This window comes from Bos mutus, chromosome 18 (assembly GCF_027580195.1).
Source record: "Bos mutus isolate GX-2022 chromosome 18, NWIPB_WYAK_1.1, whole genome shotgun sequence".
In the NCBI taxonomy this organism is placed as follows: domain Eukaryota; kingdom Metazoa; phylum Chordata; class Mammalia; order Artiodactyla; family Bovidae; genus Bos; species Bos mutus.
Genome location: NC_091634.1, coordinates 15,111,248 through 15,138,628, shown reverse-complemented (window position 1 = coordinate 15,138,628; position 27,381 = coordinate 15,111,248). Strand labels below are relative to the sequence as shown.

General features: G+C 41.3%; 2 protein-coding genes and 1 non-coding gene across 3 annotated transcripts in view; 1 reads left to right on the top strand and 2 right to left on the bottom strand.

The window, feature by feature from the left end:
- ZNF790 (zinc finger protein 790) overlaps positions 1-21,813 on the top strand; it is a 28,689-nt gene extending 6,876 nt beyond the window's left edge. Inside the window, 10 exon segments of the mRNA XM_070386747.1 lie at positions 2,085-2,221; positions 2,321-2,431; positions 11,410-11,511; positions 11,763-11,849; positions 14,944-15,035; positions 15,037-15,367; positions 15,370-15,891; positions 15,894-16,163; positions 16,166-16,324; positions 16,327-21,813. Coding sequence (XP_070242848.1) covers positions 2,085-2,221; positions 2,321-2,431; positions 11,410-11,511; positions 11,763-11,849; positions 14,944-15,035; positions 15,037-15,367; positions 15,370-15,891; positions 15,894-16,163; positions 16,166-16,324; positions 16,327-16,730 — 2,215 coding nt within the window. The 3' untranslated portion in view covers positions 16,731-21,813.
- Positions 21,729-22,346, bottom strand: LOC138991654 (T-complex protein 1 subunit alpha). Its single transcript, XM_070386746.1, has one exon. The coding sequence runs from the start codon at positions 22,344-22,346 to the stop codon at positions 21,729-21,731; it is 618 nt and encodes a 205-aa protein (XP_070242847.1).
- Positions 22,347-22,390: 44 nt separating this feature from the next.
- Positions 22,391-22,520, bottom strand: LOC138991867 (small nucleolar RNA SNORA20). The gene has a single exon (XR_011467765.1). It is a non-coding gene; the product is annotated as a small nucleolar RNA SNORA20 (small nucleolar RNA).
- Between the last annotated feature and the right edge of the window lie 4,861 nt (positions 22,521-27,381).

Here is a 27,381-nt window from a genome sequence, read left to right as displayed (position 1 = left end):
CTGTTGTGAAGGATACTGGAGGAGGTACTCCCATGTCTTCTCAGACAGCGGACACTCCTCCCCTTTTGCCCCAGTTCAGTTCAGTTCAGTCGCTCAGTCGTGTCCGACTATTTGCAACCCCATGAATCGCAGCATGCCAGGCCTCCCTGTCCATCACCAACTCCCGGAGTTCACCCAGACTCATGTGCATCGAGTCCGTGATGCCATCCAGACATCTCATCCTCTGTCGTCCCCTTCTCCTCCTGCCCCCAATCCCTCCCAGCATCAGGGTCTTTTCCAGTGAGTCAACTCTTCTCATGAGGTGGGCAAAGTATTGGCATTTCAGCCTCAGCATCAGTCCTTCCAATGAACACCCAGGACTGGTCTCCTTTAGGATGGACTGGTTGGCTCTCCTTGCAGTCCAAGGGCCTCTCAAGAGTCTTCTCCAACACCACAGTTCAAAAGCATCAATTCTTTGGTGTTCAGCTTGCTTCACAGTCCAACTCTCACATCCATACATGACCACAGGAAAAACCATAGCCTTGACTAGATGGACTTTTGTTGGCAAAGTAATATCTCTGCTTTTGAATATGCTATCTAGGTTGGTCATAACTTTCCTTCCAAGGAGTAAGCGTCTTTTAATTTCATGGCTGCAGTCACCATCTGCAGTGATTTTGGAGCCCCCCAAAATAAAGTCAGTCACTGTTTCTACTGTTTCCCCATCTATTTCCCATGAAGTGATGGGACCAGATGCCATGATTTTAGTTTTCTGAATGTTGAGCTTTAAGCCAACTTTTTCACTCTCCTCTTTCACTTTCATCAAGAGGCTTTTTAGTTCCTCTTCACTTTCTGCCATAAGGGTGGTGTCATCTGCATATCTGAGGTTATTGATATTTCTGCTGGCAATCTTGATTCCAGCTTGTGCTTCATCCAGCCCAGCATTTCTCATGATGTATTCTGCATATAAGTTAAATAAGTAGGGTGGCAATATACAGCCTTGACGTACTCCTTTTCCTATTTGGAACCAGTCTGTTGTTCCATGTCCAGTTCTAACTGTTGCTTCCTGACCTGCATATAGGTTTCTTATGAAGCAGATCATGCGGTCTGGTATTCCCATCTCTTTCAGAATTTTCCACAGTTTATTGTGATTCACACAGTCAAAGGCTTTGGCATAGTCAATAAAGCAGAAATAGATGTTTTTCTGGAACTCTCTTGCTTTTTCCATGATCCACCAGATGTTGGCAATTTGATCTCTGGTTCCTCTGCCTTTTCTAAAACCAGCTTGAACATCTGGAAGTTCACAGTTCATAAACTGCTGAAGCCTGGCTTGGAGAATTTTGAGCATTACTTTCCTAGCGTGTGAGATGAGTGCAATTGTGTGGTAGTTTGAGCATTCTTTGATATTGCCTTCCCTGGTGGCTCAGACAGTAAAGCACATTCCTACAATGTGGGAGACCTGGGTTCAATCCCTGGGTCAGGAAGATCTCCTGGAGAAGGAAATAGTAACCCACTCCAGTATTCTTGCCTGGAAAATCCCATGGACCGAGAAGCCTGGTAGGCTACAGGCCATAGGGTCACAAGAGTTGGACACGACTGAGCGACTTCATTTTCACTTTTCTTTGGGATTGGAATGAAAACTGACCTTTTCCAGTGGTGCCCCATAAATCCTCCCCTTCATCCAACCCTCAGGGATTGTGGAATAAGAAGTGTCCTCCCGTCCAGGCCAAGACTCAGGACCTTTCTGCCAACCAGTGTGTCAGATGCCCAGGAGGTGAGCTTGTGATGAGAATTACACCCTCCTTCCAGAAGTATGTCCACAGCTCTGGACTACATTTCCCAGGGGGCTTCGCGTTCACGGCTACTTTCTGTCGAAAGATGGCTTGGGCTTCTTGTCCTAGTTTCCACAGAAGGGTACCAGTTTGTGGAGGAAGAGCTGCGTGGAGTCCTAAGTTGAAACTTGTGTTCTAGACGCGGCCTGGAACTGGTTGACGCTTTGCCACAGATATGAGGCAATGTGAGGCCGATGGTCTCTGCAGAGCGAAGGGATAAGGTCCAAGACCAAGGTCTGTGATTTGAGACCTCTGGGCTTTTAAACGTTTGTCCAGGATCCGGACTACATTTCCCAGTGTCCACCATACCGGAGGCAACATTCTGTCCGCACCCTCGCCGGTTCAGGACCATAGGAGGGATAGCCCGCGAGTCCCTGAGGAATATCCACAGCTTGAGGGAACCTTAAAGTCGGGTGAGTCTAAGACCTGGGAGCGGAGTGAACCCTGAAAGGCCCAGGCCGCGGGGGAGGGCAGTGAGGGGCTAAAGTTTTCAGAGTTTGAGGCTTTACCAGCAATGGGATGTGGGAGGGACGATGGTGGGAAGTTGCGTGTGTGTATCCACGCGCTCGAGGGATCCTGGCAGCGAACCTTGGGTGCTTGTGTGAAATTGGTGCAGGAGCAAGGTATGGGTACCGTGGATGGATGTGTGTGTATAGTGCGATGGGGACCAGAGCTGTATGTGATTGTAATGGACCTTTTAGATGTGACTGTGCACATGTATGATTGTGACTGTATCACCAAGTCGTGAACGTGTGTGTAAAGGTGGTAAAGGTGGCAGCAGCTGTGGGGCCAGAGACAAGGAATTCAGCATTGCATTTAGTCACCTTCACAGTCTTTCGTGAAGGTGTGGGGAGTAGTTTCTGTGGGGGCTGCTTGGATTGGAGTAGGATAAGGTAAAATGAGGCTAGAGGAATGGGAGACTGTAGACCACATATTCGAAGAGTTTTTCTGTAAATATGAGTAAAGAAATGGAACAGCAGCTGGGGAGGGAGAAATAACAACCTATCAGTATGGTAGCGGGACTGAGCCATGAGAGAAGGAAAAGTGGTTGTACCGGTAAGGAGTAAGCCAGGCTCATATGTAGGTGTCCTGAAATTGCAAGAATAAAAGAAGGGTAGTAGTCTATGGGCTCCCCTGGGTAGCTCAGTGGTAAACAATCCTCTTGCCAATGCAAGAGACACGAGATGGATCCCTGGGTTGGGAAGATCCCCGGAGAAGAAAATGGTAACCCACTTCAGTATTCTAGCCTGAAAAATCCCGTGGACAGAAGAGGCGGGCTGCAGGCCCTGGGGTGGCAAAAGAGTCCACTGAACAACAAATCACAATTAGCAACTGAACAAATAGCATTGTACAGGGTAAGCCATGAGCTCAAGTTTTGAAAAAACAAAGGGAAAGAAATACCCTGTACTTGGTAGATGTCAACAACAGTATGGCTGTTATGGGAGTTATATATGGTCTCTTGGCATGAAATTCAAAGGTAGAGCGTTTGTGGAGAAGAAAGTCTGAAAGTAATAAGAGCAAGGAGAACACCTGCCCCACTTAAAGACCCAGTGGCAAGAGGCTGTTGCGGGTGGAAAACATTGAGAGGGCTATAGGAGTCCTCTGGAGAAAGCCACGTTTCTCTTAGACCCAGAAAGGTGAAAGGATTGTTCAGGGAAGTGGTTGAAGATAAAAGAGGGGTTTGTTACTCTGAATTCCAGAGGGCATACTGGAATGTCTCAGGAATTGAGGGATGAGAAAATGGGACGTCCAACTGATGGGGAATATAATATCTGTAAAGAGAGATCACCAAGGAGCCTAGGGCTTATTACAATATGATGGGCATAAACATGGGTACAGGGGATACTGATGCTTATTCTGATTGGATTCACAGCTGTGTTGGAGAGGTAGTATTGGGGTAGAATGAGGTGGACTTTTGAGTATTCCTTTGAAAAGAGGAAAGTCAAGGATAGAACATTTAAGAATGGTTGGAGTAGGCAGAATAATGTCCCTGCAAAGATGTCCCTGTCCAGACCCTGGGCACCTATGAATATGTTAATTACAAGGCAAAAGGAACTGTGCAAGTGGGATTAAATTAAGGATTTTGAAGTGGGGAGATTATCCTAGACTATCTCTTTGGGCCCAGACTAATCACTTGGATCCTTAAAGTCAGTGGACTTTTTCCAGCTGAATTTGAGTTGCAGGGAGATGTGATCACAGAAGAATGGTTAGAGAGATACAAAGTTGCTGGTTAGATCAAAGAAGTTAGCCTCAAGCCCAGGAGTGTTGGTGGCCTCTAGGAACTGGAAAACTTAAGGAAATTAATTCTCCCCTAGAGCCTGTAGAAAAGAACACAGCCTTGCCAACACCTTGCTCTTCTTACTTAGCCGAGTGAGAACCATGGCAGACTTCTATCTAACTGTAGGGTGATTAATTTTTATTGTTTTAAGCCACTGCATTTATGATTGTTTGTTACTCAGTAGTAGAAAACTTGGAGAAGGCAATGGCAACTCACTCCAGTACTCTTGCCTGGCAAATCCTATGGGCAGAGAAGCCTGGTTGGCTGCAGTCCATGGGGTTGCTAAATGTTGGACACGACTGAGTGACTTCACTTTCACTTTTCACTTTCATACATTGGAGAAAGAAATGGCAACCAACTCCAGCATTCTTGCCTGGAGAATCCTGGGGACGGGGCAGCCTGGTGGGCTCCCATCTCTGGGGTCGCACAGAGTCGGACACAACTGAAGTGACTTAGCAGCAGCAGCAGCAGTAGCAGCAGTAGAAAACTAATACAGTGGTATAGTTTCTTAGACTCAGCGTCATGGAAGGGTTTGAACCATGTGTCATGAGAGGAACTCAATGTTTATTGATAAAATTAAGGACTTTAGGTAAAGCACATAGGCCCACTCTTGTATTGCTTTGCTGCATTATGATATTGAAATTTAATGAATTTTTATTTGTGATCTAATATATGGTCAGTCTATAGGTATGTTTTGCACTTGATTTGTCTTAAATTGAGAAAAATATATTAAAATTCATTTTAACATGAATTATCAATGAAATTAATTATCAGTGAAATTTTATCTTGCATCAACCTGTAACTTCTGCTTTATGAAAGTTCCACTATTAGTTGATATATATTCATAATTATTATATGTTTATTGTGAATTGTAAACTTTAGTATTTTAGCATCCTCAAGATCATAGCCCTTGGTTATTTTGTTTGTTTGCATTTGCCTTGTATATATTTCTTCATAATTTATAAAGTAAATCTTTTATTGAAGTTTATCATATATATAGACAAGTGTATACACAGTGATGCAAACAACCAATAAAACCAAAATGGTACACCTTGAATCACCACAAAGGGAACACCCATGTATAAGCACCCAGATCAAGAAATAAACCATTGCCGGCATTCCAGAAGCCCCTGTTGTGCTCCTGTTCAGTAAGTAGATTCCCCAAAGTAACCACCATACGTCAGTTTTGTCTGTTTTTGAACATATATATATACGTGGAGTCATACAGTATAGAGCCTTTTGTGTTGACTTCTTTGTTCAACATTATGTTTGTGAGATGCATTCATATTGTTTCATGTAAATTTAGCTTACTGTTTGCCTTGCTAAATGCACTGGTATTCCAGTGCATGAATATACCAACTATATTTGTCCATTCAACAGTTGTTATACAGTTGGTTGACATTTGGCCTGTTTCCAGATTTGGACTTTCATGAATAATGATGCTAGAAGCATTCTTCCACTTGTCATTTTCTGTTCATTTGTATTTGTTTCTTAGGTCTATTTCTAGAGAAACTTGCTGGATCATAGGGTACATGAATCTGCTTAAGCAGATACAGTCCGTTTTCCAAAATGCACAAAATCAGTACTCCAATCAACAGTTTATGCAAGTTTCAGTTGCTTCACTTTCTCATTAACACATGGTATTGTCAGACTGTAAAATTTTTGCCAATATGGTGGATATATATGCAGAGTGGTATTGCATTGTGGTTTTCTTAACTTATGACTAATGAAGTTGAGTGCTTTTGTTTTAATGTCTCTTGACCATATCCTTCCCAAAGGATATCTTCGTTTGGCAAATGCCTGTTTAAGTCCTTTGGTCTTCCTTTGTGGAGTGTCTGTTCAAGTTTTGGGGAGCTTGTCTGCCTTTTTACTGTTAATTCTTAGGAGTTCTTTATTTGGGGTTCTGTAGTTTGGATATGAATCCTCATCAGCTGTGTGTATTGCAAATAATATCTCCCAGTCCATTTTCACTCCTTTTCTGAGAAATTACTTTTTAAAATATAGTCTGAAAAACATATAATCTGAATTATTTTTTCCCTTTGTGGTTTGTGCTCTCTGTACCATGTTAAGAAATCTTAATTCTCTCCTTTGATTTGTATTCCATCTCTAGAGGCTCTGCTTAGTTGCAAGTTGGATCACTTCTCTTTTTTTTAATTAATTTGATTAAAGTATAGATGATTTCCAGTGCTGTGTTAATTTCTGCTGTACAGCAAAGTGACTCAGTTATACATATATTCTTTTTCACATTCTTTCCCATCATGGCATATCATTGGATATTGAATATAGTTCCCTCTGCTATGCAGTAGGTCCTTGTTCATCCGTCCTATATATATAATAGTTTACATCTGCTAATCCCAAACTCCCAATTCTCTCCTACCCTCCCCCACACCCCCACCTTGGCAACTACAAGTCTATTCTTTATGTCTGTGAGTCTGTTTCTGTCTTGTTAGATACATTCTTTTGTGTCATATTTTAGATTCCACGTATAGTGATACCATATAGTATTTGTCTTTCTATTTCTGACTTACTTCCCTTAGTATGATAATGTCTAGGTCCATCCATGTCTTTGCAAATGGCATTTTTTCATTCTTGAAATGGCTGGGTAGGATTCCATTGTATATATATATGTACCACATCTTCTTTACCTATTCATCTGTTGATGGACACTTGCGTTTTTTTCCATGTCTTGGCAATTGTAAATAGTGCAGCTATGAATGGGGGGCAGGGATATGTATCTTTTCAAATTATAATTCTGTTTGGATATATGCCCTGGATTGGGATTGCAGGATCATATGGCACCTCTATTTTTAGTTCTTTGAGGAATTTCCATTCTGTTTTCCATATTTGGAAATTTACCAATTTACATTCCCACCAAGAGCGTAAAAGGGATTTTCTTTCTCCACACCCTCTCCAGGATTTATTATTTGTGGCTATTCCAGCTAGGGGGCTTCCCAGGTGGCTCAGTGGTAAAGAATCTGCCTGCCAGTGCAGGAGACACTGGAGACGTAAGTTCAATCCCAGCATCAGGAAGATGCCCTGAAGAAGGAAATGGCACTGGAGACGTAAGTTCAATTCCAGCATCAGGAAGATGCCCTGAAGAAGGAAATGGCAACCCACTCTAATGTTCTTGCTTGGAAAATCCCAGGACAGGGGAGCCTGGTGGGCTATAGTCCATGAGGTCACAAAGAGTCCGAAGCAACTGAGCATGCGCACGTGCATCCTGGCAGATGTGAGGTGATACCTCATTATAGTTTTGATTTGCATCTCTAATTAATTAGTGATGATGAGCATCTTTTCATGTGCCTGTGTCTTCTTTGAAGAAATGTCATTTAGATCATCTGCCTATTTTTCGATTGGATTGGTTTTCTTTGTTGTTGTTATTGAATTGTATGAGCTGTTTGTATATTTTGGAATTTAAGCCTTTGTTGGTTGCATCATTTGCAAATACTTTCTCCCAGTCTGTAGGTTGTCTTTTTGTTTTGTTTATGGTTTCCTTGCTGTGCAAAAACATAAGTTTGATTAGGTCTCATTTGTTTATTTTTGCTTTTGTTTCTATTGTCTTGGGGGACTGACCTAAGAAAACATTGGTATGCTTTATGTCAGAGCATGTTTTACCTATGTTTTCTTCTAGGAGTTTTATGTTGTCTTGTCTTATATTTAAGTCTTTAAGCCATTTTCGATTTATTTTGTGTGTGGTGTAGGTGTGTGTTCTAACTGCCTTGATTTATATGTGGCTCTGCAAGTTGAACCACTCTGACTTTTATTTTTTTCTTTCTATAGTTGTTTCTGTTTCATTTTGTTCCATTTGCTAATGTTCATATCTCTTGTTCCATGCTGCACTTTCTGTAGTATTTGTCATACCTTTTGCTCTTTGTAGTTTATTTTTCAAGTCTGAAGTGGTTTTGCCTAATATTCTCTTTCATTCTTGAATTCTACTAGCTTTTATATGTGGTCTGCCTATCACTTCCTCCTCTTTCCTGAAATCATTGTACCATTAGTGCATGTAGTTTTGTTTCTGAGCTGTGATTGTACCATAAATTCTTATAATTCATATTGAAATGTTGGGTAATAATTTTAATCTTCTCTGAAATTTTTAGTGAGTTTTCTTTATACATAGGGAATTGGAGCATTCTTCAAACTTTTATCTAACTATATTTTTGGACACAGTGTTTCTAATTTTGTTTTTGGAATGTGAGTTTTTTTTTTTTTTTGGTATATTTGGCACTGGCACTTTCCTATGAAAAGATGAATGGGGCAGAGGTTCTGCTCAAGAGTTCCTTCCTCTGTTTCTGCAGTAGGAAATAGTTTCTTTAAAAGCTAGCCCCTCTGAATAGTCAGGCCTTCTTTGCTGTTTACGACCTAACCTGGTTCAGGAAGATTCCTACTCTCAGCTCTGAGTTCCACAATGTCTTTTTTGCTGAAATTAAAACATATCATCAAGCTCCCAGTTCAATGAAGCTAGCATTACCCTGATTCCAAAACCAAGCAAAGCGTATCTCGTATAAATATGATACAAAAATCCTCAACGAAATACTAATAAACCAAATTCAGCAATGTATAAAATGAATTATACAACATGATTGAGTGGAATATATCCCACATATGCAAGGTTATCTGAGCATCCAAAAATAAACTAATGTAACAGCTAAAGGACACAGGATTTCTTTTTGAGGTGATGAAAATATTCTGAAATTGACTTGCAGTGGTTGCACATATGTTAATTTGCTAAAAAAAAAAAAAAAAAAACACCACTGAACTGCTTACTTTAAATGCGTTAATTGTAGGGTATATGGATTTTATATCAGTTAAGCTGGCAACCCACTCCAGTACTCTAGCCTGGAAAATCCCATGGACGGAAGAGCCTGGTAGGCTGCAGTCCATGGGGTTGCGAAGAGTCAGACACGGCTGAGCGACTTCACTTTCACTTTTCACTTTCGTGCACTGGAGAAGGAAATGGCAACCCACTCCAGTGTTCTTGCCTGGAGAATCCCAGGGACGGGGAAGCCTGGTGGGCTGCCGTCTCTGGGGTCGCACAGAGTCGGACATGACTGAAGCGACTTAGCAGCAGCAGCAGCAGCAAGCTGCTTAAAAAATAAAAGAATACAGCCTATGTATTTTGAATTTTTCCACCTTGAATCCCTCTGTCATCTCCATGCCTCTTTTTACTACCTGCACCATCAGTCACCTCCTTTTCATAGCATTTCTGCTTACAGAAACTCTAATTCAGCGTGGTCTACTCCTCATAAGAATGAATATTTCTTAAGTCTTCTTTGAGAAAATGTCTCTTTAGATCCTCTACCCATTTTTTGATTGGGTTTTTGATATTGAGCTGTTTATATATTTTGGAGATCAATCCCATGTTGATTGCATTGTTTGCAAGTATTTTCCCCATTCTGTAGGTTGTCTTTTCATTTTTTTTATCATTGCCCTTAGTTTTGTCATGAGAGTGCTTTAGATGAAAATGAGTCAGTAAGTTTTATATACTTTGGTTGGACATGGGGGAGATAAAAGGCCACTGTCCTACAGGGATACACAGGAAGGCCCTGGGCAAACTCACGGGGCTCCCAGATTGGAAAATTCCCCCTGGGGGATGTCTAACTTGGGGTCCTTTTTGTTAAAGGGGCTATTCAGAGCAAGTCAGAATGTCCTTATCTCATATTCTGAATATTCTGATCCTTGTCATGATTTATCATAACTGATTGGACTGAAACTTCATCCTGATGTAGTTTAGTGTCTTGGGTTTTGGGTAGGGCCAGAATTTCTGCAGATTCCCTCTGACCTTCCTTCAGGGAATAAAATGGTATTCTTAGTCCATTTGAAAGCTCTGAGGAAAGCCTGACCTCTTAGGATTCCTTCCCTCTAGCTCCACTTTTTCAAAACTGCTTCAACTACATGAGAAATCCAGAAGACTGAGTGACTCTTGGAATTTTAAGTTATGGCCCATGTGAATTGGAATTGCTTCTCTCCAAAAATACAACTATTTATAGTAATAATATAGAGTTTCCCTGCTGGCTCAGATGGTAAAGAATCTGCCTGCAATGCAGGAGACCTAGGTTCAGTCCCTGGGTCAGGAAGATCCCCTGGAGATGGGAATAGCCACCCACTCCAGTATCCTTGCCTGGAGACTTCCACAGACAGAGGAGCCTGGAAAACTAAAGTCCCTGGGGTCAGACATGACTGAAGTGACTTAGCACGCACGCACAATTATAATAAGATAACCATTTATACTACATCATGTGAATATTTTTATTCCTTATTCTTAAACTGCTTACCTGACTCACTATTCAACATGGTAAGTGATATTTGTGAAACAGTTTAGTGCCTTCTCTGAATGTCCCTCTTCTCTCCAACATGGCATTCAATACCTCTTGTATCCTAATATTTTGACAGAGCACTGAAGGAGGAGAAATATATTCCCTTAAAGGAAATAGTAGAGACTTTTAAAGATCAAACTGTGGCTCCTGAGTCATTCTGCTGTGTACCTGAAACTATCACAACATTGTTAATTGACTGTACTCCAATGTAAAATAAAATGTTAAAAGACAACAACTGTGGTTCATCAAAGTGGAATTGAGTGACTAAAAAGGACACACTATATGAAAGCTTTTATTTACCCTGTATGATGGGGTGTTTCATTTAGGAAAGATAGAGTCAGTGTTAGTTGGTATTCATTTTAGTAGTGGCACTTTGTCATGCTTTTAGATAGAGGATATATAAGAAGAGGTTGAGTTCAGAGAGATGTGGGATCTTGCCAAGAAACCAATGAGAGGTTAATATCATTAAAAAGAAGAAGTGAAGATAGTCAGCTACTTAGCTGATAGCCTAGAGATTTTATACATGCTCCACAGAAAATGGAATTCAGTTAGGGAGTATAATCTCTTAAGAATCCTTTCAAATTCAACTAATAGAAAATTCAAATAAAAGAAGGTGAAAGAAAAAAAAAAACAGCACTTCTCTCATACAATAAATTTGAAGTTAATTATTCCAGGCTAGTGTAGCCTCTTGGTGGTATCAACAACAAGAACTCATATGATACCTGTTTTTCTGGGCTACCATCCAGTTGTCTTGCTGTTTGTTACAGGAAGGTCAGAACATTGTTGTGACTGACAACAGGAGATTTTAAGCGCATATAGGCACTTGGCTTCAGGGACACTAATTTCCCTGTTGTTTCCCCCTCTACCCTAGAGGCAGCCAAGTCCAGTTTTTGCTGAATGTGTATACCTCTTCCTGCAGTGCCCTTTTCCATCTTTTCCCTGCCTATCTAAAAGATTTACTTCACCATTGATGTTTGGGTTTGTCATTTCAGCAGCTGATGATGTTCAGCTGCAGACTTCTCTCAAGAGGAATGGGAGTGCCTGGACTTAGAACAGAGACATCTGTACAGAGATGTGATGCTGGAGAACTACAGCAACCTGGTCTTGCTGGGTAAGCTTCAGAATTTCACCCCAGAAATCCCTGATTTCTACATTGTGAATTTTTGGATTGTCTTTCGAGTATCTCAGGGGAGATATTTCTGGGGAAATGGTGTGCGCTTTGTACATTTCACAGTAAGTCATCATCTTTGGGAACCTCCATCTTCCCCATCCTTTATGCCTTTTTCTCGCCCATCCTAGTAACTAAGGGACTTAGGAAACCCTTACCAGGTGGTAATTTCCTATTTCTTATTTTTTGACCAGGACTTTGCATTTATCAGCCAGAAGTATTCTCTTTACTGGAGAAGGGAAGAGAGCCCTGGATGGCTTTGAAGGATGAGACTTGCCCAGGTGAGTGAGGGCTGAACAAGGAGGCCATCACTGCAGATAACAGCCCAAATGTTTAGTGAGGCAGCAGCATCTCTATAATATTGGCCTAGAGTTTCCTTCTCAGAGGCCAAAAGCCTGTGGATAAAGGCCTGAAACCTAGAAATAAAAGTAACCTTTTCCATGTGAAGTTCCAAATGAATCTTCTCTTCACCTCCAAATACCACTCCATTTCCATGCTCTCATTTTTCCTTCACGTTACAGAAAGGTAGGTGCCATTGTTTTTCTCCAGTGGTCAATGGTTTAGGGTCTGTTTCTTCCCATTTCTCTCCCCCCCCCCATTTAGATATTTGTAAATTTCTTCACTCACTAAAAAAAAAATTTTGACTCTATTTTTCATTTTACCTGTTACCTCTTGAATTTCTTTTATTTTGCATAGTTTTTGCTTACTGCTACATTTCCTTCATTAATTAATTCTTTCTTTTAAGCAACGTTTATTAATTTTTCTAATTTCATTTTAGGTTAAGAAGGGTTAACAGAGAATCTGTAATCAATTAAGAAATGTGGTATTCTTTTCTATGACTGGAACAATTTCATTAACTTCTGCAAAGCAGTCTGTATATTAAGGCCTCATAGGCTGCTTTGTTATGATTTCTGGTTACAGTGAAGAGGAAATGGCAAGAGAGAGGTTAGGGCTAATGAAAGACAATAAGCAGAGAATACAGTGTCGTAAAAAGCCAGTCCTGCCTGTCAAAAGGAAGCAAGGGGTATATTTGGCAAGAGGATGGTAATTGGTGAATTTTCTATTATAGGCAAGCATCAAATTGAAAAAATTTACTCTTGAAGCTTCTTTTTTATTTAAAATATCACGGAAGGAAATTTCATTCCTTATTGGAGTCATGTAGTGGCTCAGTTGGTAAAGAATCTGCCTGCAATGCAGAAGACCCAGGTTCAATCTGTGGGTCAGGAAGGTACCCTGGAGAAGGGAATAGCAGCCCACTCCAGTATTCTTGCCTGGAGAATTCCATGGACAGAGGAGCTGGTGGGCTATAGTCCATGGGGTCACAAAGAGTTGGACATCCCTGAGTGACTAACACTTCTAAATTTCTGAACCTAAATTGATGTGTTTCTTTAAATTTAATTAATTAATTTATTTATTTTTGGCTGTGCTGAATCTTCACTGCTGCATGGCCTTTTCACTAGTTGTAGTGAGCAGGGTCTACTCTTCGTTGCAGTGCACAGGCTCCTCATTGTGGTGGCTTCTCTTATTGTGGGTCACAGGTTCTAGGGTGCAGGTTTCAGTAGTTGTGGCTTGTGGGCTAATAGTTGTGATTCCCAGGCTCTACAGCACAGGCTCAGGAGTTGTGGTGCGTGGATGTAGTTGCTCTGCGGCATGTGGGATCTTCCTGGATCAGGGATTGAACCTGTGTCTCCTGCATTGGCAGGCAGTTTCTTAACTGCTGGACCACCAAGGAAGCTTGAACGTAGTTATTTTTAAACTCTGTCTCATAACTCCAATATTTAGAATCCCTATAGATCCGTTTCTGCTCTCTGTTGTTTCTATAGTTTCTGCATTCATGTTGTATAGTTATTTTAATTTTGTGCCACACTTATCTGCAAAATGTGAAACTAATGACTAGGTTATCTTCCTTTATAGAGAACTTTTATGCTGCAAAGTTCTGAAACATTTTTGTTGTTACGTCAATTGATTGCCCTCCTTGGTCACTGGGATAATTTGAAACTGATCTGTAGTTCCTGTGTAGGTCTGCCTCTCTCTTACCCACATTCCTAGGTTGTGATCCTTGAGTTATAAGTCAGCATGAGAGATGTTTAGGACACCCCCTGTAGACCAACCCTAGATACCAATCTCTGTTACTTTAGTCTTGAGAGATGTTGTATGTTCTATCAGTCTCTAAGTCAGTGACCCTGATGCTGGCAGAGATTGAAAGCAAAAGAAGAAGGGGGCAGCAGAGGATGAGATGGTTGGATAGCATCATCAACTTAATGGACATAAGTTTGAGCAAACTCCAGGAGATAGTGGAGGACAGAGGAGCCTGGATTGCTACAGTCCATGGGGTCTCAAGGAGTCGGACACGACTGAGCGGCTAAGACATGGAATTGCAGAGAGTCCAATATGACTGTGATACTGAACAACAACAAAGCCAAATGCTAATACCAGTACAATTTCAATAATAGAAATTGGATAAGCCCTTCAGCATATTCACCTAGTAATAGTTGTAGTATTTTCTTGCTTTGTTCTTCTAAAATATTTTACCAGTAAGTTTGATATCCCGTGGAGGTTTGGTAAAGGTCATTAAGCATTTTATGCTTGAGGCATAAAATCAAATGGAAGAGCAGTGCTATAAACTCAAGAAATAAACAGAAACACCTTGGTTGGGATCATCTGACAAAATATGACTTGGCTAAGCCCAGTGGAGAAAATGAGCAAGGCGAAGTATTTAAATGTGCAAAGACAAATGAGTAGGTAGGTGTGATTTTCCATTTCTCTGAACTAGCATAGATATGCTTTTGTTTGCTCTTACCTGTACAGAAAGTGATATAGAATTATGTGTACTCATTTCAGTAGAGATGAAAGGGATTGGACAATGAGGTGTATTATCACTATGTTGTTATCACATCATCCCAATTGTGCTTCCTGGTTCCTGATTTTTTTGGTATTATCCTTTACTCCATCCTTTGGCTCCCTTTGCCCTTCTTTGACCTGTAGTATATATTTTTTTTAACAGAATTATTTTTTTAATGCCTAACGTGCTAAATGTTGATTATACCATACTGGGTAAAGTAGTCTTACGTCTTTAAATTGATATCCCATGATTGGTGAAGTACCTGAACAATCTATTTTTATTGTTGAACTCCTCAGATGAATTTGATCTGAACAAAATTTGTATATCTAATCACCTGCCTTGGCTTTTTTAGTTCTTTTAAATTTCTATTTATTTCTTTCCCTTTTTTCAAATTGTCCAAAATTTATGAATTTGTTAAGCCATTCACATTTCATATGCTGTATTTATTTTAGGATTTATTCCTATATCTACATTGAAAACCTTAATTCTTTCTGAACAGAAAAACAGTATGAATTTATCTTCTTATCTTTCAGACATGCAATCCAGGTGTCAGACCAAGAAGTTATCACCAAAAAATGGCATTTTTGACAGAGAAATACCTCAGTGGGAAATAATGGAAATTTGTAAAAAAACATAGCCCTGAATGTTTATGCTTTAGAGGTGATTGGCAAAGCAAAGGTCAGTTTGAAAGACAACAGGAAAATCAGGAAGAATGTTTGAAGCAAGTTATACTCAATTGTAAAGAAAAAAGTCCCACTTTTAACCAGAACACAGCTTTTAATCTTCATCCGAGATTTAATACAAGAAAGAAACTGAATGAATTTAAAAAGTGTAGGAAAGCCTTTTGTTATGACTCAGACTGTATTCAACATCAGTTAATTCACACTGGTGAAAAATTTTGTGAAGATAAGAAATGTGAGAAGACCTTTTATCTTGATTCAGAACTTACTCAATATCAGTTTATACTGCTAAGAAAACATGTGACTGTAAAGAATGTGGGAAGGCTTTCAGTTTGTGTTCAAGTCTTACCAGTCACAGGCGAATTCATACTGGTGAAAAACCTTTTAAATGTAAAGAATGTGGGAAGACCTTTAGATTTCATTCACAGTTTAGTGTCCATAAGTGTATTCATACTGGTGAGAAATATTATGAATGTAAGAAATGTGGGAAGGCCTTTAGTTGTGGCTCAGACCTTACTAGACATCAGAGAATTCATACTGGTGAAAACCTCTATGAATGTAATGTATGTGGAAAGGCCTTTGGTCAGCGATCACATCTTACTAAACATCAGAGAATTCACTCTGGTGAAAAACCTTATGAATGTGAGGAGTGTGGGAAAGCTATTGCTTTTGGCTCACACTTAATTCAACATCAGAGAATTCATACCAGTGAGAAATCTCATGAATGTAAAGAATGTGGAAAGGCCTTTATTCGTGGTTCAAATCTTGCTCAACATCAGAACATTCATGTTGGTAGGAAACCTTTGAATGTGAGAAATGTGGGAAAGCCTATATCTGGAGTTCACACCAGCGAATTCATACTGGTGGGAAGCCTCATGAATGTAAGCAATGTGGGAAGACTTTTATATGGGCCTCATACCTTGCTCAACATGAGAAAATTCATAATGGAAGGAAACCCTATGAATGTAGGGAATGTGGAAAGACCTTTCTTCATGGTTCAGAGTTTAATTGACGTCAGAAAATTCATACCGGTGAGAGAAACTATGAATGTAAGGAATGTGGAAAGACTTTTTTTGTGGTTCAGAACTTGATCGACATCAGAAAATCCATACTGGAAAGAGATCATATGAATGTGAAGAGTGTGGAAAAGCCTTTCTCTGGAGTTCACAACTTACATGACATCAGAGAATACATACTGGTGAGGAACCTTATGTATGTAAAGTCTGTGGGAAATCTTGGGTTCACAGCTAACATGACATAGCAAGATTCATAATGATGCAGAACCCTATAAATGTAAGGAAAGTGGCCAGATCTTTAGTCACCATTCATTTTTTGCTGAACAGAAAACTCACAACGATGAGAATCTCTATCAATGGAAAGATTATGGGAACACCACTAGTCATGACTGTGACTTTGCTCAACACCAGAATATTTACACTTTTGAGAAATCCTGTGATCATAAAGATTTTGAGATGGCATTTTCTCCAATGCAGGTGATTCCAGGGTCGGGAAGATCCTCTGGAGGAGGAAATGGCAACCTACTCCTGTATTCTTGCCTATATTCTTGCCTGGAGAATCCCATGTACAGAAAGCCTGGTGGGCTAGAGTCCATGGGATTGCAAAGAGTTGGACACGACTAAGGCAACTTAGCACGCACATTTAGTTGTACATATCTATGTTACATAACTTAGGAGAAAACATTCAGTCTTTCTCCATTTATTATGAAGTGACTTAGCTGCAGCAGCAGCCGTGATTTTTCATAGATGCCCCTTATTTGAAGAAGTTTTTCTCTATTCTGAGTTTGTTGAGTGTTTTTATCATGAAAGGATAAAGCATATTGTTAAATATTTTTCTTGTGCCATGTGCTTTCTGTCCTTCATTCTATTACCATGATGTATTATATTGATTCATTTTTGCATGTTAAACCAACCTTACATTCCTGGCATAAATCACATTTGGTCATGGTGTATAAAATTTTAAAAAGTTACTGGATTCAGTTTGTTAGTATTTTGTTGAGGACTTTTGTGTTGTTTGCTATGGTAGGTGCTTTTGTTTTTTTTTTAATGATTTATTTAGTTATTTTTGGCTGCACTGGGTCTTCTTGCTGCATGTAGGCTTTCTCTAGTTGCAGAAAACAGGAGCTACTCTCTAGTTGAGGTGCACTATGGTGGCTTCTCATGTTGCGGAGAATGGGCTCTAGGTCAAGGGCTTAGCTGCTCCATGGATGGCATGTGGGTCTTCCCAGACTATGGGAAGCATAAGGACAACATGTTGTTCCTAATATAATGTCTATATATGTTAAGTTGGCTAATTATATTAATCTCATGCACAGAAACAACCCCATCTACATAAGGTACTCATTCAGGCACAATGACATCCAGCTCGCTCTGGGATCCTGCCCCTGACAGTTTTACCACCCAGTTCCAAACCCAACCGCTTGCTCCTGAAGAATCCAGCGAGAACACGGACTCCTCTATGCGCCTGCTAGTTTAGCATTCCCTGTAGTCTCTGGAAGGGGCGGGTCACAGAACCAATGAAAAAAAGCCAGGGTCTATGGACACTTCCGGTAGGGTTCCAGAGGGGAATTAGTCGCAACTAAAGGAACATTTCATGCAAAGATGGGCTCGATAAAGGACAGAAATGGTATGGATCTAACAGAAGCAGAAGATATTAAGAAGAGATGGCAAGAATACACAGAAGAATTGTACAAAAAAGATCTTCACGACCCAGATAATCACGATGGTGTGATCACTGACCTAGAGCCAGACATCCTGGAATGTGAAGTCAAGTGGGGCTTAGAAAGCATCACTACGAACAAAGCTAGTGGAGGTGATAGAATTCCAGTGGAGCTATTCCAAATCCTGAAAGATGATGCTGTGAAAGTGCTGCACTCAATATGCCAGCACATTTGGAAAACTCAGCAGTGGCCACAGGACTGGAAAAGGTCAGTTTTCATTCCAATCCCAAAGAAAGGCAGTGCCAAAGAATGCTCAAACTACCGCACAATTGCACTCATCTCACACGCTAGTAAAGTAATGCTCAAAATTCTCCAAGCCAGGCTTCAGCAATATGTGAACTGTGAACTTCCTGACGTTTAAGCTGGTTTTAGAAAAGGCAGAGGAACCAGAGATCAAATTGCCAACATCTGGTGGATCATGGAAAAAGCAAGAGAGTTCCAGAAAAACATCTATTTCTGATTTCTTGACTATGCCAAAGCCTTTGACTGTGTGGATCACAATAAACTGGAAAATTCAAGAGATGGGAATACCAGACCACCTGATCTGCCTCTTGAGAAATTTGTATGCAGGTCAGGAAGCAACAGTTAAAACTGGACATGGAACAACAGACTGGTTCCAAGTAGGAAAAGGAGTATGTCAAGGCTGTATATTGTCACCCTGTTTATTTAACTTCTATGCAGAGTACATCATAAGAAACACTGGACTGGAAGAAATACAAGCTGGAATCAAGATTGCCAGGAGAAATATCAATCACCTCAGATATGCAGATGACACCACCCTTATGGCAGAAAGTGAAGAGGAACTCAAAAGCCTCTTATGAAAGTGAAAGTGGAGAGTGAAAAAGTGGGCTTAAAGCTCAACATTTAGAAAACGAAGATCATGGCATCCGGTCCCATCACTTCATGGGAAATAGATGGGGAAACAGTGGAAACAGTGTCAAACTTTATTTTTCTAGGCTCCAAAATCACTGCAGATGGTGACTGCAGCCATGAAATTAAAAGACGCTTACTCCTTGGAAGGAAAGTTATGACCAACCTAGATAGCATATTCAAAAGCAGAGACATTACTTTGCCAACAAAGGTCTGTCTAGTCAAGGCTATGGTTTTTCCTGTGGTCATGTATGGATGTGAGAGTTGGACTGTGAAGAAGGCTGAGTGCCAAAGAATTGACGCTTTTGAACTGTGGTGTTGGATAAGACTCTTGAGAGTCCCTCGGACTACAAGGAAATCCAACCAGTCCATTCTGAAGGAGATCAGCCCTGGGATTTCTTGGGAAGGAATGATGCTAAAGCTGAAACTCCAGTACTTTGGCCACCTCATGCGAAGAGTTGACTCATTGGAAAAGACTCTGATGCTGGGAGGGATTGGGGGCAGGAGGAGAAGGGGACGACAGAGGATGAGATGGCTGGATGGCATCCCTGACTCGATGGACGTGAGCCTGAGTGAACTCCGGGAGTTGGTGATGGACAGGGAGGCCTGGCGTGCTGCAATTCATGGGGTCAAAAAGAGTCGGACACGACTGAGCGACTAATCTGATCTTATCTGATCTGTTACTCAAGAGTTCCTCTCCAGTGTTTTGCGATTTCCTTATGTCTCGTGGGTCTCTTACGCTCTTTGGGACTGGCGTCTGACAGAAACAGGTGCTTCCTAGAGCCCCAGCGTCACAGCCCTGGGAAAGAGCGGTTCTCCTCGGCCTGTTCTGTTGGAATGTGCTAAGATGGGAACTCGCGCGGCTGCACCTTTTCTCGGAGAACTGTGTTCAGAAGAAGGTAGGCGGCGCCCTGGAGACTCAACTGCGCCTGGAAGCGGAGGGTTTAGGACGTTTTGGATCAGAGTCTTCCGCTGCTGAGTGTTTTCCCCCAGGGTTGGTGCTGGGTTGGCCTCGTGTTAGGCTGGACCCCGCCCAGGTCTGCAAGATTTGTAGTTGCCCAGCAGTGCGTTGTAAGAATGAGTCTGGAGACAGCGGTACAAACATCAAGGGTTTATTGAACAGGGAATCTTTCAAGTCTGAGGCAAAGTTCCTGGGTTGATACCCCGCTGTGTATGGCAGACAGCAGGCAGGACTTACGGAGCAGTGTTCACTCTGGGAGAAGGAGAAGTTACCTATTAGAGGAGGAATGGATGTTGGTGGGCTTATCAGTTTCCAGGGAAACCAGTAGAGGAGCACGTCCCTTGCTGACCCTTTGATAAACAACCATCGACAGCATGGTGATCAACTAGCATAGTGGCGCCACTGTGTTCTTGATCTCCGAGAGAGAGCTGTGCGCCGTGGCTTGAAGCAACATCTTAGTTCCCTGCCCAGGAATTGGATCTGCAGAGCCTGGCTGAAAACCAGGAGTTCTAGCCATTAGACCACCATGGGCTAGAGGCTAGAAACAAAATTGGGCTGTCCCTTGCCCGGGTTGAAAAATGAATTTCTCAAGGAGGCAAAAACTGTAAAAACAGGTACAAAGTTTATGTTATTAGCGACATGGCACAACTAGTGGGCAGGAGGCCTAACTTAGCTCTCCAGCCCCTTGGTGGTGCTCTGTGCAGGGCTCATGCACGTGACTGTGCTTTTACTTCCAGCACCTCAGAAATGGCAGTTGGTTTTGTATCCTATTGTTCATAATTGCCTCAACTGTGCACATGTGCAATTATTTTTAGTCCCTTATAGTTTGTTATTCTGTTGCTCAAGGAGATGTTTGTCCTGGTGCAAGCACTCTGGTAGAGGGATCCAGGTCCCAGCCTACCTTCTGGAGAAACTGAGGCAACGGACAGCCTCAGTGGTGACCAGCGGCAGTGTTAGAACTACTGCATATCCAGAGCTGTGAACCCAGACATCTTGTATTCTACTTTCTTTGTATGTCTTTGAAAGTTGAGGGACCAGGATGGTAGTGGAGACTGGATTTTGACCCATCTTCAAAAACACTAGATGTCTCATGCACCTCTTTCCCTGGCGACTGCCATTCCCCACAGAAGGCATGTGAGAAGGAGAGAATTGCTGCTGTACATGAAAAAATCAAATTGAAGGTGAATTTGTACTTCCTCTTTGTTCCATGAAATGCATTTCATTTTTCAGTATATGGAAACAGCTGGTGTCCCCTTGAAACATTTTCACTGATTTACCCCTAAGTCTTCTTCCACAGAGAAAGTCAGAGGTTCTAGGCACAGATCCCATTCCTCAATTAATCCTTCTAATTAATTATTTACATTGTGTAAATAATTCTTCCTGTTGGCTTTTTGTTACACATTCTTTGTGTGTAGAAAAGCAAATCTGGAGGATTACAGACTATTATTTCAGACAATCTCTTATTAAGAGAATATACCTGCTTGGAATCACACACTGGATATTCTTAATCTTCTACAAAGGCTTGTGATCAAAAGCAAATATGGTAGGAGATGGTTTGACTCATTTCCATCAGTGACACGGATTTGCTTTGTGAAACTGTTAAAGAGTAGGAATGCAGTCAGTAGTCTGAGAGGTCTGTTTCAACTAGGGTGGGAAAACCACCACACCTCTATATCAGAACACCTAACAGGAGTTTTGTAGTACTGACCAGGTCTAATTTCTGGTTTGTCTGCATAACTTTGTTTCGGACTTTCTTTTTGTGTGGTGTGTGAGCAGGATGGTATAAGGGGTAAGAGTATAGATCTAATACCTGGGTTAAAATTCTAGCACTAACACTCGCTAGGTGTGTGAGCTGCTTTAAGAGAAGTTTTAGGTTTACAATAAAACTGAGAAGAAGATACTGAGATTTCCCACATACTGCCCACCCCAGTACATACACAGCTTCCCTCATTATTAAAAACCTCCACCAGAGTGCTACATTGTTTTTTATTTTTTTATTTTTTTGCATTTTAATGTGTAATATTTGAGGTATAAGCAAGCTGCATCTAACATTGTCATAAATAAAACAGATCAGTCATCAAGGGCTCCAGAGTGAACAGCATCTTCATAACCTCCATGCTTATCATCTTTGCTTTCTGGGTGTAATTTAATAAGATCATCAATTCGAAGAATGGTAATTGCAGCTTCAGTGGCAAATTTCAAGCTCTTAACTTTAACTATGGTTGGTTCAAACACCCCTGCTTGTTTGTTGTCACGGGGTTTACCATTGACCAAGTCAAGACCAATCCATTTTAGATTTTTTCGTTCTGGGTTAACCTGAACCTCGTTATGAAAAGCTCTTAATTTTGCAACCAGATCTGTGGAGTCCTGGGCAGCATTAACTGCCAGAGTATTAGGAATAACAAGAAGAGATCTTGCAAACTCCGCAATAGCGAGCTGTTCCCGGGAGCCCATGCTGGTCGCGTAGTTCTCCAGGTAAATGGAAAGGGCCGCCTCTACAGCGCCCCCACCTGGGACCACAGACTTTGACTCCAAAACTCTCTTCACCACACAAAGGGCATCGTGTAAGGAGCGCTCCATCTCGTCACACATGAAATCATTTGCGCCACGTAAGATGACCGATGCAGAGGTACGAGCCTTAGTGCTATTTAAAACAACAGCGATAGTCTTTAACAGTAGTAAGTCCATGAAGAAATTCACTACTACTTACACAGGACATTTAGACAGGGAAGCAATGTCTAGACCATGGAGAAGAGATGAAATGGTAACTTCACCTCCATTTACAAGGGCCCAGTATTGTTTTACCCCATGCGTATAACTGCTCATATCACTGAAGGACTATAGCAGCAAATAAATGGGAAGTGTTTTTTAAACCAAGGATTCACCCAAAGGCCATAATTTACCTTGTACATTCTGTGGTTTGGGACAAATGTATAGTGACATATATCCATCATTCCAACCTCATAGTTTTTTTTTTTTTTTTTAATTATTTTTTGGCCACACCATACTGCATGCAGGATCTTCATTCCCCAACCAAGGAGTGGCAGTGTGGAGTCCCAACCACTGGACTGCCAGGGAAGTCCCCATAGAGTACTTTCATTACCTGAAGAATTCTCTATGCTCTGCTTATTCATCTCCACACACCCCTAACAACCACTGATCTTTCTGCTGTCTATAGCTTTGCTTTTCTGCAGAATGTCCTATAGTTGTAATCAGACACTATGTAATCTTTACAGATTGACTTCTTCCACTTGGTATTATGCATTTAAGTCTCCTTCATGTGTTATCGGAGAAGGCAATGGGAACCCACTCCAGTACTCTTGCCTGGCAAATCCCATGGACGGAGGAGCCTGGTAGGCTGCAGTCCATGGGGTCGCACAGAGTCGGACATGACTGAAGCGACTTAGCAGCAGCAGCAGCAGCAGCAGCATGTGATATCATGGCTTGATAGCTTATTTCTTTTTAACATTGAATATGCAGGTCAGGAAGCAACAGAACTGGACATGGAACAACAGACTGGTTCCAAATAGGAAAAGGAGTATGTCAAGGCTATATATTGTCACCCTGCTTATTTAACTTCTATGCAGAGCACATCATAAGAAACACTGTACTGTAAGAAACACAAGCTGGAATCAAGATTGCTGGGAGAAATATCAATAACCTCAGATATGCAGATGACACCACCCTTATGGCAGAAAGTGAAGAGGAACTAAAAAGCCTCTTGATGAAAGTGAAAGTGGAGAGTGAAAAAGTGGGCTTAAAGCTCAACATTTAGAAAACGAAGATCATGGCATCTGGTCCCATCACTTCATGGGAAATAGATGGGGAAACAGTGGAAACTGGGGGCTCCCAAATCACTGCAGATGGTGACTGCAGCCATGAAATTAAAAGACACTTACTCCTTGGAAGGAAAGTTATGTCCAACCTAGATAGCATATTCAAAAGCAGAGACATTACTTTGCCAACAAAGGTCTGTCTAGTCAAGGCTATGGTTTTTCCTGTGGTCATGTATGGATGTGAGAGTTGGACTATGAAGAAGGCTGAGCGCGGAAGAATTGATGCTTTCGAACTGTGGCGTTGGAGAAGACTCTTGAGAGTCCCTCGGACTACAAGGAGATCCAACCAGTCCATCCTGAAGGAGATCAGTCCTGAGTGTTCATTGGAAGGACTGATGTTGAAGCTGAAACTCCAATACTTTGGCCACCTGATGCAGAGAGCTGACTCATTTGAAAAGACCCTGATGCTGGGAAAGATTGAGGGCATGAGAAGGGGACGAAAGAGCATGAGATGGTTAGATGGCATCACCGACTCAATGGATATGAGTTTGGGTAAACTCCGGGAGTTGGTGATGGACAGGGAGGCCTGGCATGCTGCAGTCCATGGGGTCACAAAAAGTCGGACATGACTGAGCAACTGAACTGAATAGTCTGTTGTCTGGAGGTATCACACTTTATCCATTCACCTACTGAAAGCCATCTTGGTTGCTTCTAAGTTTTGACAGTTTTGAATAAAGCTTCTGTATCTGTGTTCAGGTTTTTGTGTAAACATAAGTTTTCATCTACTTAAGGATCTTAATTGCTGGGTTGTATGATAAGAAAGAGTATGTTGGACTTCCCTGGCCATCCAGTGGTTACGACTCCATGCTTCCACTGCAGGGGCCTGGGTTTGGTCCCTGGTCAGGGAACTAAGATCCTGCATGCTGCACAGCATAGTCCAAAAAAAAAGTCTGTTTTCTTTTGTAAAACCACCACCAACCTGTCTTCCAAGGTGGCTGTGCCAGTTTCTTAACTGGGAAATACCTAGTTTGTAGCATTGTTATGAGGGTTAATGAGTTAATAGTGTAAAGTCCTTAGAATAGCCCCTGGCACATAATAAAAGCTCAGAAAACATTGCCGGTTATGTGGTAATTCTGGGTCATTCCTACTCAGCTTTATGTAGATCAGAAACAATGACACTGTAAACTTAAATACTTGTAGGTAAGAAAGTGAAGCAAATGCTAAAGTCATGTAGAATGTTATTTAACTCGATGACATTTACCTTTGTTTATGGGTTTTCATAGTTTCAAGAGGAACTAAAGAACCTCTTGATGAGGGTGAAAGAAGAGAGTGAAAAAGCTGGCTTAAAACTCAACATTCAAAAAACTAAGCTCATGCATCCAGTCTCATCAGTTCATGGCAAATAGATGGGGAAAAAGTGGAAACAGTGACAGACTTTATTTCCTTGAGCTCCAAAATTACTGCAGACGGTGACTGCAGCCATGAAATTAAAAGACGCTCACTCCTTGGAAGGAAAGCTATGAACAACCTAGACAGCATATTAAAAAGCAGAGGAATCACTTTGCCAGCAAAGTTCCATATAGTCAAAGCTATGGTTTTTACAGTAGTCATGTATGAGATGTGATGAGATGGACCATAAAGGTGGCTGCGTGCCAAAGAATTGATGCTTTTGAACTGTGGTGTGGGAGAAGACTCTTGAGAGTCCCTTAGACAGCAAGGAGATCAGACCAGTTCCAATAATCATTGGAATGACTGATGCTGAAGCTCTAATACTTTGGCCACCTGATGCTGGCAAAGATTGAGGGCAAGGGGAGAAGGCGGTGACAGAGGATGAGATAGTTGGATGGGATCACTGACTCAATGGACAATGGACATGAGTTTGAGCAAACCCCAGGAGATAGTGAAGGACTGGGAAGCCTAGTGTGCTGCATTTCATGGGGTCACAAAGAGTCGGACACAGTTTAGTGACTGAACAATAGGGAATGCTGCTATGTTAGGGACTCGGTGTTTTTCTCTGCAGGCAGAATGAGCACCCAGCAGTGGCCAGTCAGGTGACCCTGGTGAATGGAAGTCCATGTTGCTGAGCCCATGCATAATGTCCATCCCCTGCCATCATAAGCCCATTGGATGATAATGAGGGGGGTGATGGGGAAAAGGAACTGTTATCCACAGAACAGACCATCCTATCCACTTGATTATTAAATCCTCTGCTGAGGTCACCCTTTAGTGAGCAATTACACAGGACACAAATAACTTCAAATATTTTGTCCAGAGAAGCCTATCCACACTTCTCTTTCCCACATTTCACTGTCACCAGATTTCCAATCATCTTCCTTCCACCATTATTCCACGTCTTAATATCCATTCCATACTTGTTCCCTGGATTTCTGTCTGTACAAATGAGAAAACTCAAGTAGTTCTTTTTGAGTGTAACATACCTCCTCTCAGGTCACAGTTTGAACTTCACCTTTAGGAGTCTGCTGGGACTTGAGTCTATTAGTGATGGGCCCAGAAATAAAAAGGGGTGGCAGGGACAGTTTCTGAAGAGTCGTGTGGCCTCTGCCTCAGGGGAGGTCATTATGCTTTTCAGGCAATGCAATGCCTAGCCCATCAAATGGAGGTGCAAATGTTGCCTCTGGGTGGGGATGCCATTTCCACTGGTAAAGCAGACTCTAAACTTAGGAGTTCAATGTCCCTAGCATCATCAGGGTCTTCCCAATGTCTCCAAACCAACTTACAAGATGCTATTCTTTCCCAATCTATGCCCTCATTTTCACAGTATTTTAACACTATTTATTCAGCTGAGAATTTTCCAAATCTTTAGGTTCTGCTTCAGAAATTCCATCTTTTAAGTCATTTCTCTTTTCTGGCACTTCATTATCATCAGCCAGAAGGAGCAAAGCCACATCTTCAACTTCATTGCTTCGAAGTTCTACTTTCCGCAAAACATTAGAACACAAACACAATTTAGCCAAGTTTTTTGCCACCATAAAAAGAATGATCCTTCCTCCCACTTCCAATAATATGTTCATTTCCACCTCAGAATGAACCAGAGTGGTCTTTACTATTCATATCTCCACCAACATTTTGTTCATAATTTATTTTCCAAGAAGACAGGTTTTCATTTCAGCTCTCCTCTTTTCTCAGGTTTCACCAGAATTACCCTTATCATTCATTCATTATTCTTTGCATACATATCAAAATGTATGATTTTCAGCTCTTCAGCTTTTATCCACTCACTGTTCAGTTCCAAAGCAGCTTCCATGTTTTTAGATATTTGTTAGATTAGCATCCATTTTTGGTACAAATTTGTCCTATTTAGCTTGGGCTCCTATAACACAGAATCACAGACTAGGTAGCTTATAAACATATTTATTTCTCACAAGCATGGAGGCCGAAGTCTGAGTTTCGTGCTAGCATAGTTTTGGTGTCTGTCTTCTCGTGACTTTGTTTTAGTGAACATTTCCAGATTGAAAACTGTCATCTTCTTGTCCTGTCATCCTCACATGACAGGACAGGGTGAGAGAACTCACTGGAGCCCCTTCTTTAAGAGCACAAATCTCATTTGCTGCTGCTGCTAAGTCGCTTCAGTCATGACCAACTCTGTGCGACCCCATAGACGGCAGGCCACCTCTATCCTCATGACCTAATTATCTTGAGAGGCCTCATCTCAATACCATCCCAGTGGGGCTTAAGATATCAACACATTTTGAGGAGACACATTCAGTCCATTGCAAGGCCCAAATGGTTTCACTGGAAAATTATACCATTCAAAGATTAATTAACACCAACTCTACACTCTCTCTTCCAGAGATTAAAAGGAAGCAATACTTCCAAACTCCTTATGTGAGGCCACCATCAACCTGATACCAAATGAAACGAAAAATAGAACAAAATTATAGACCAGTATCCTTCATGTAGACACAAAAATCCTCAAGAAAATATTA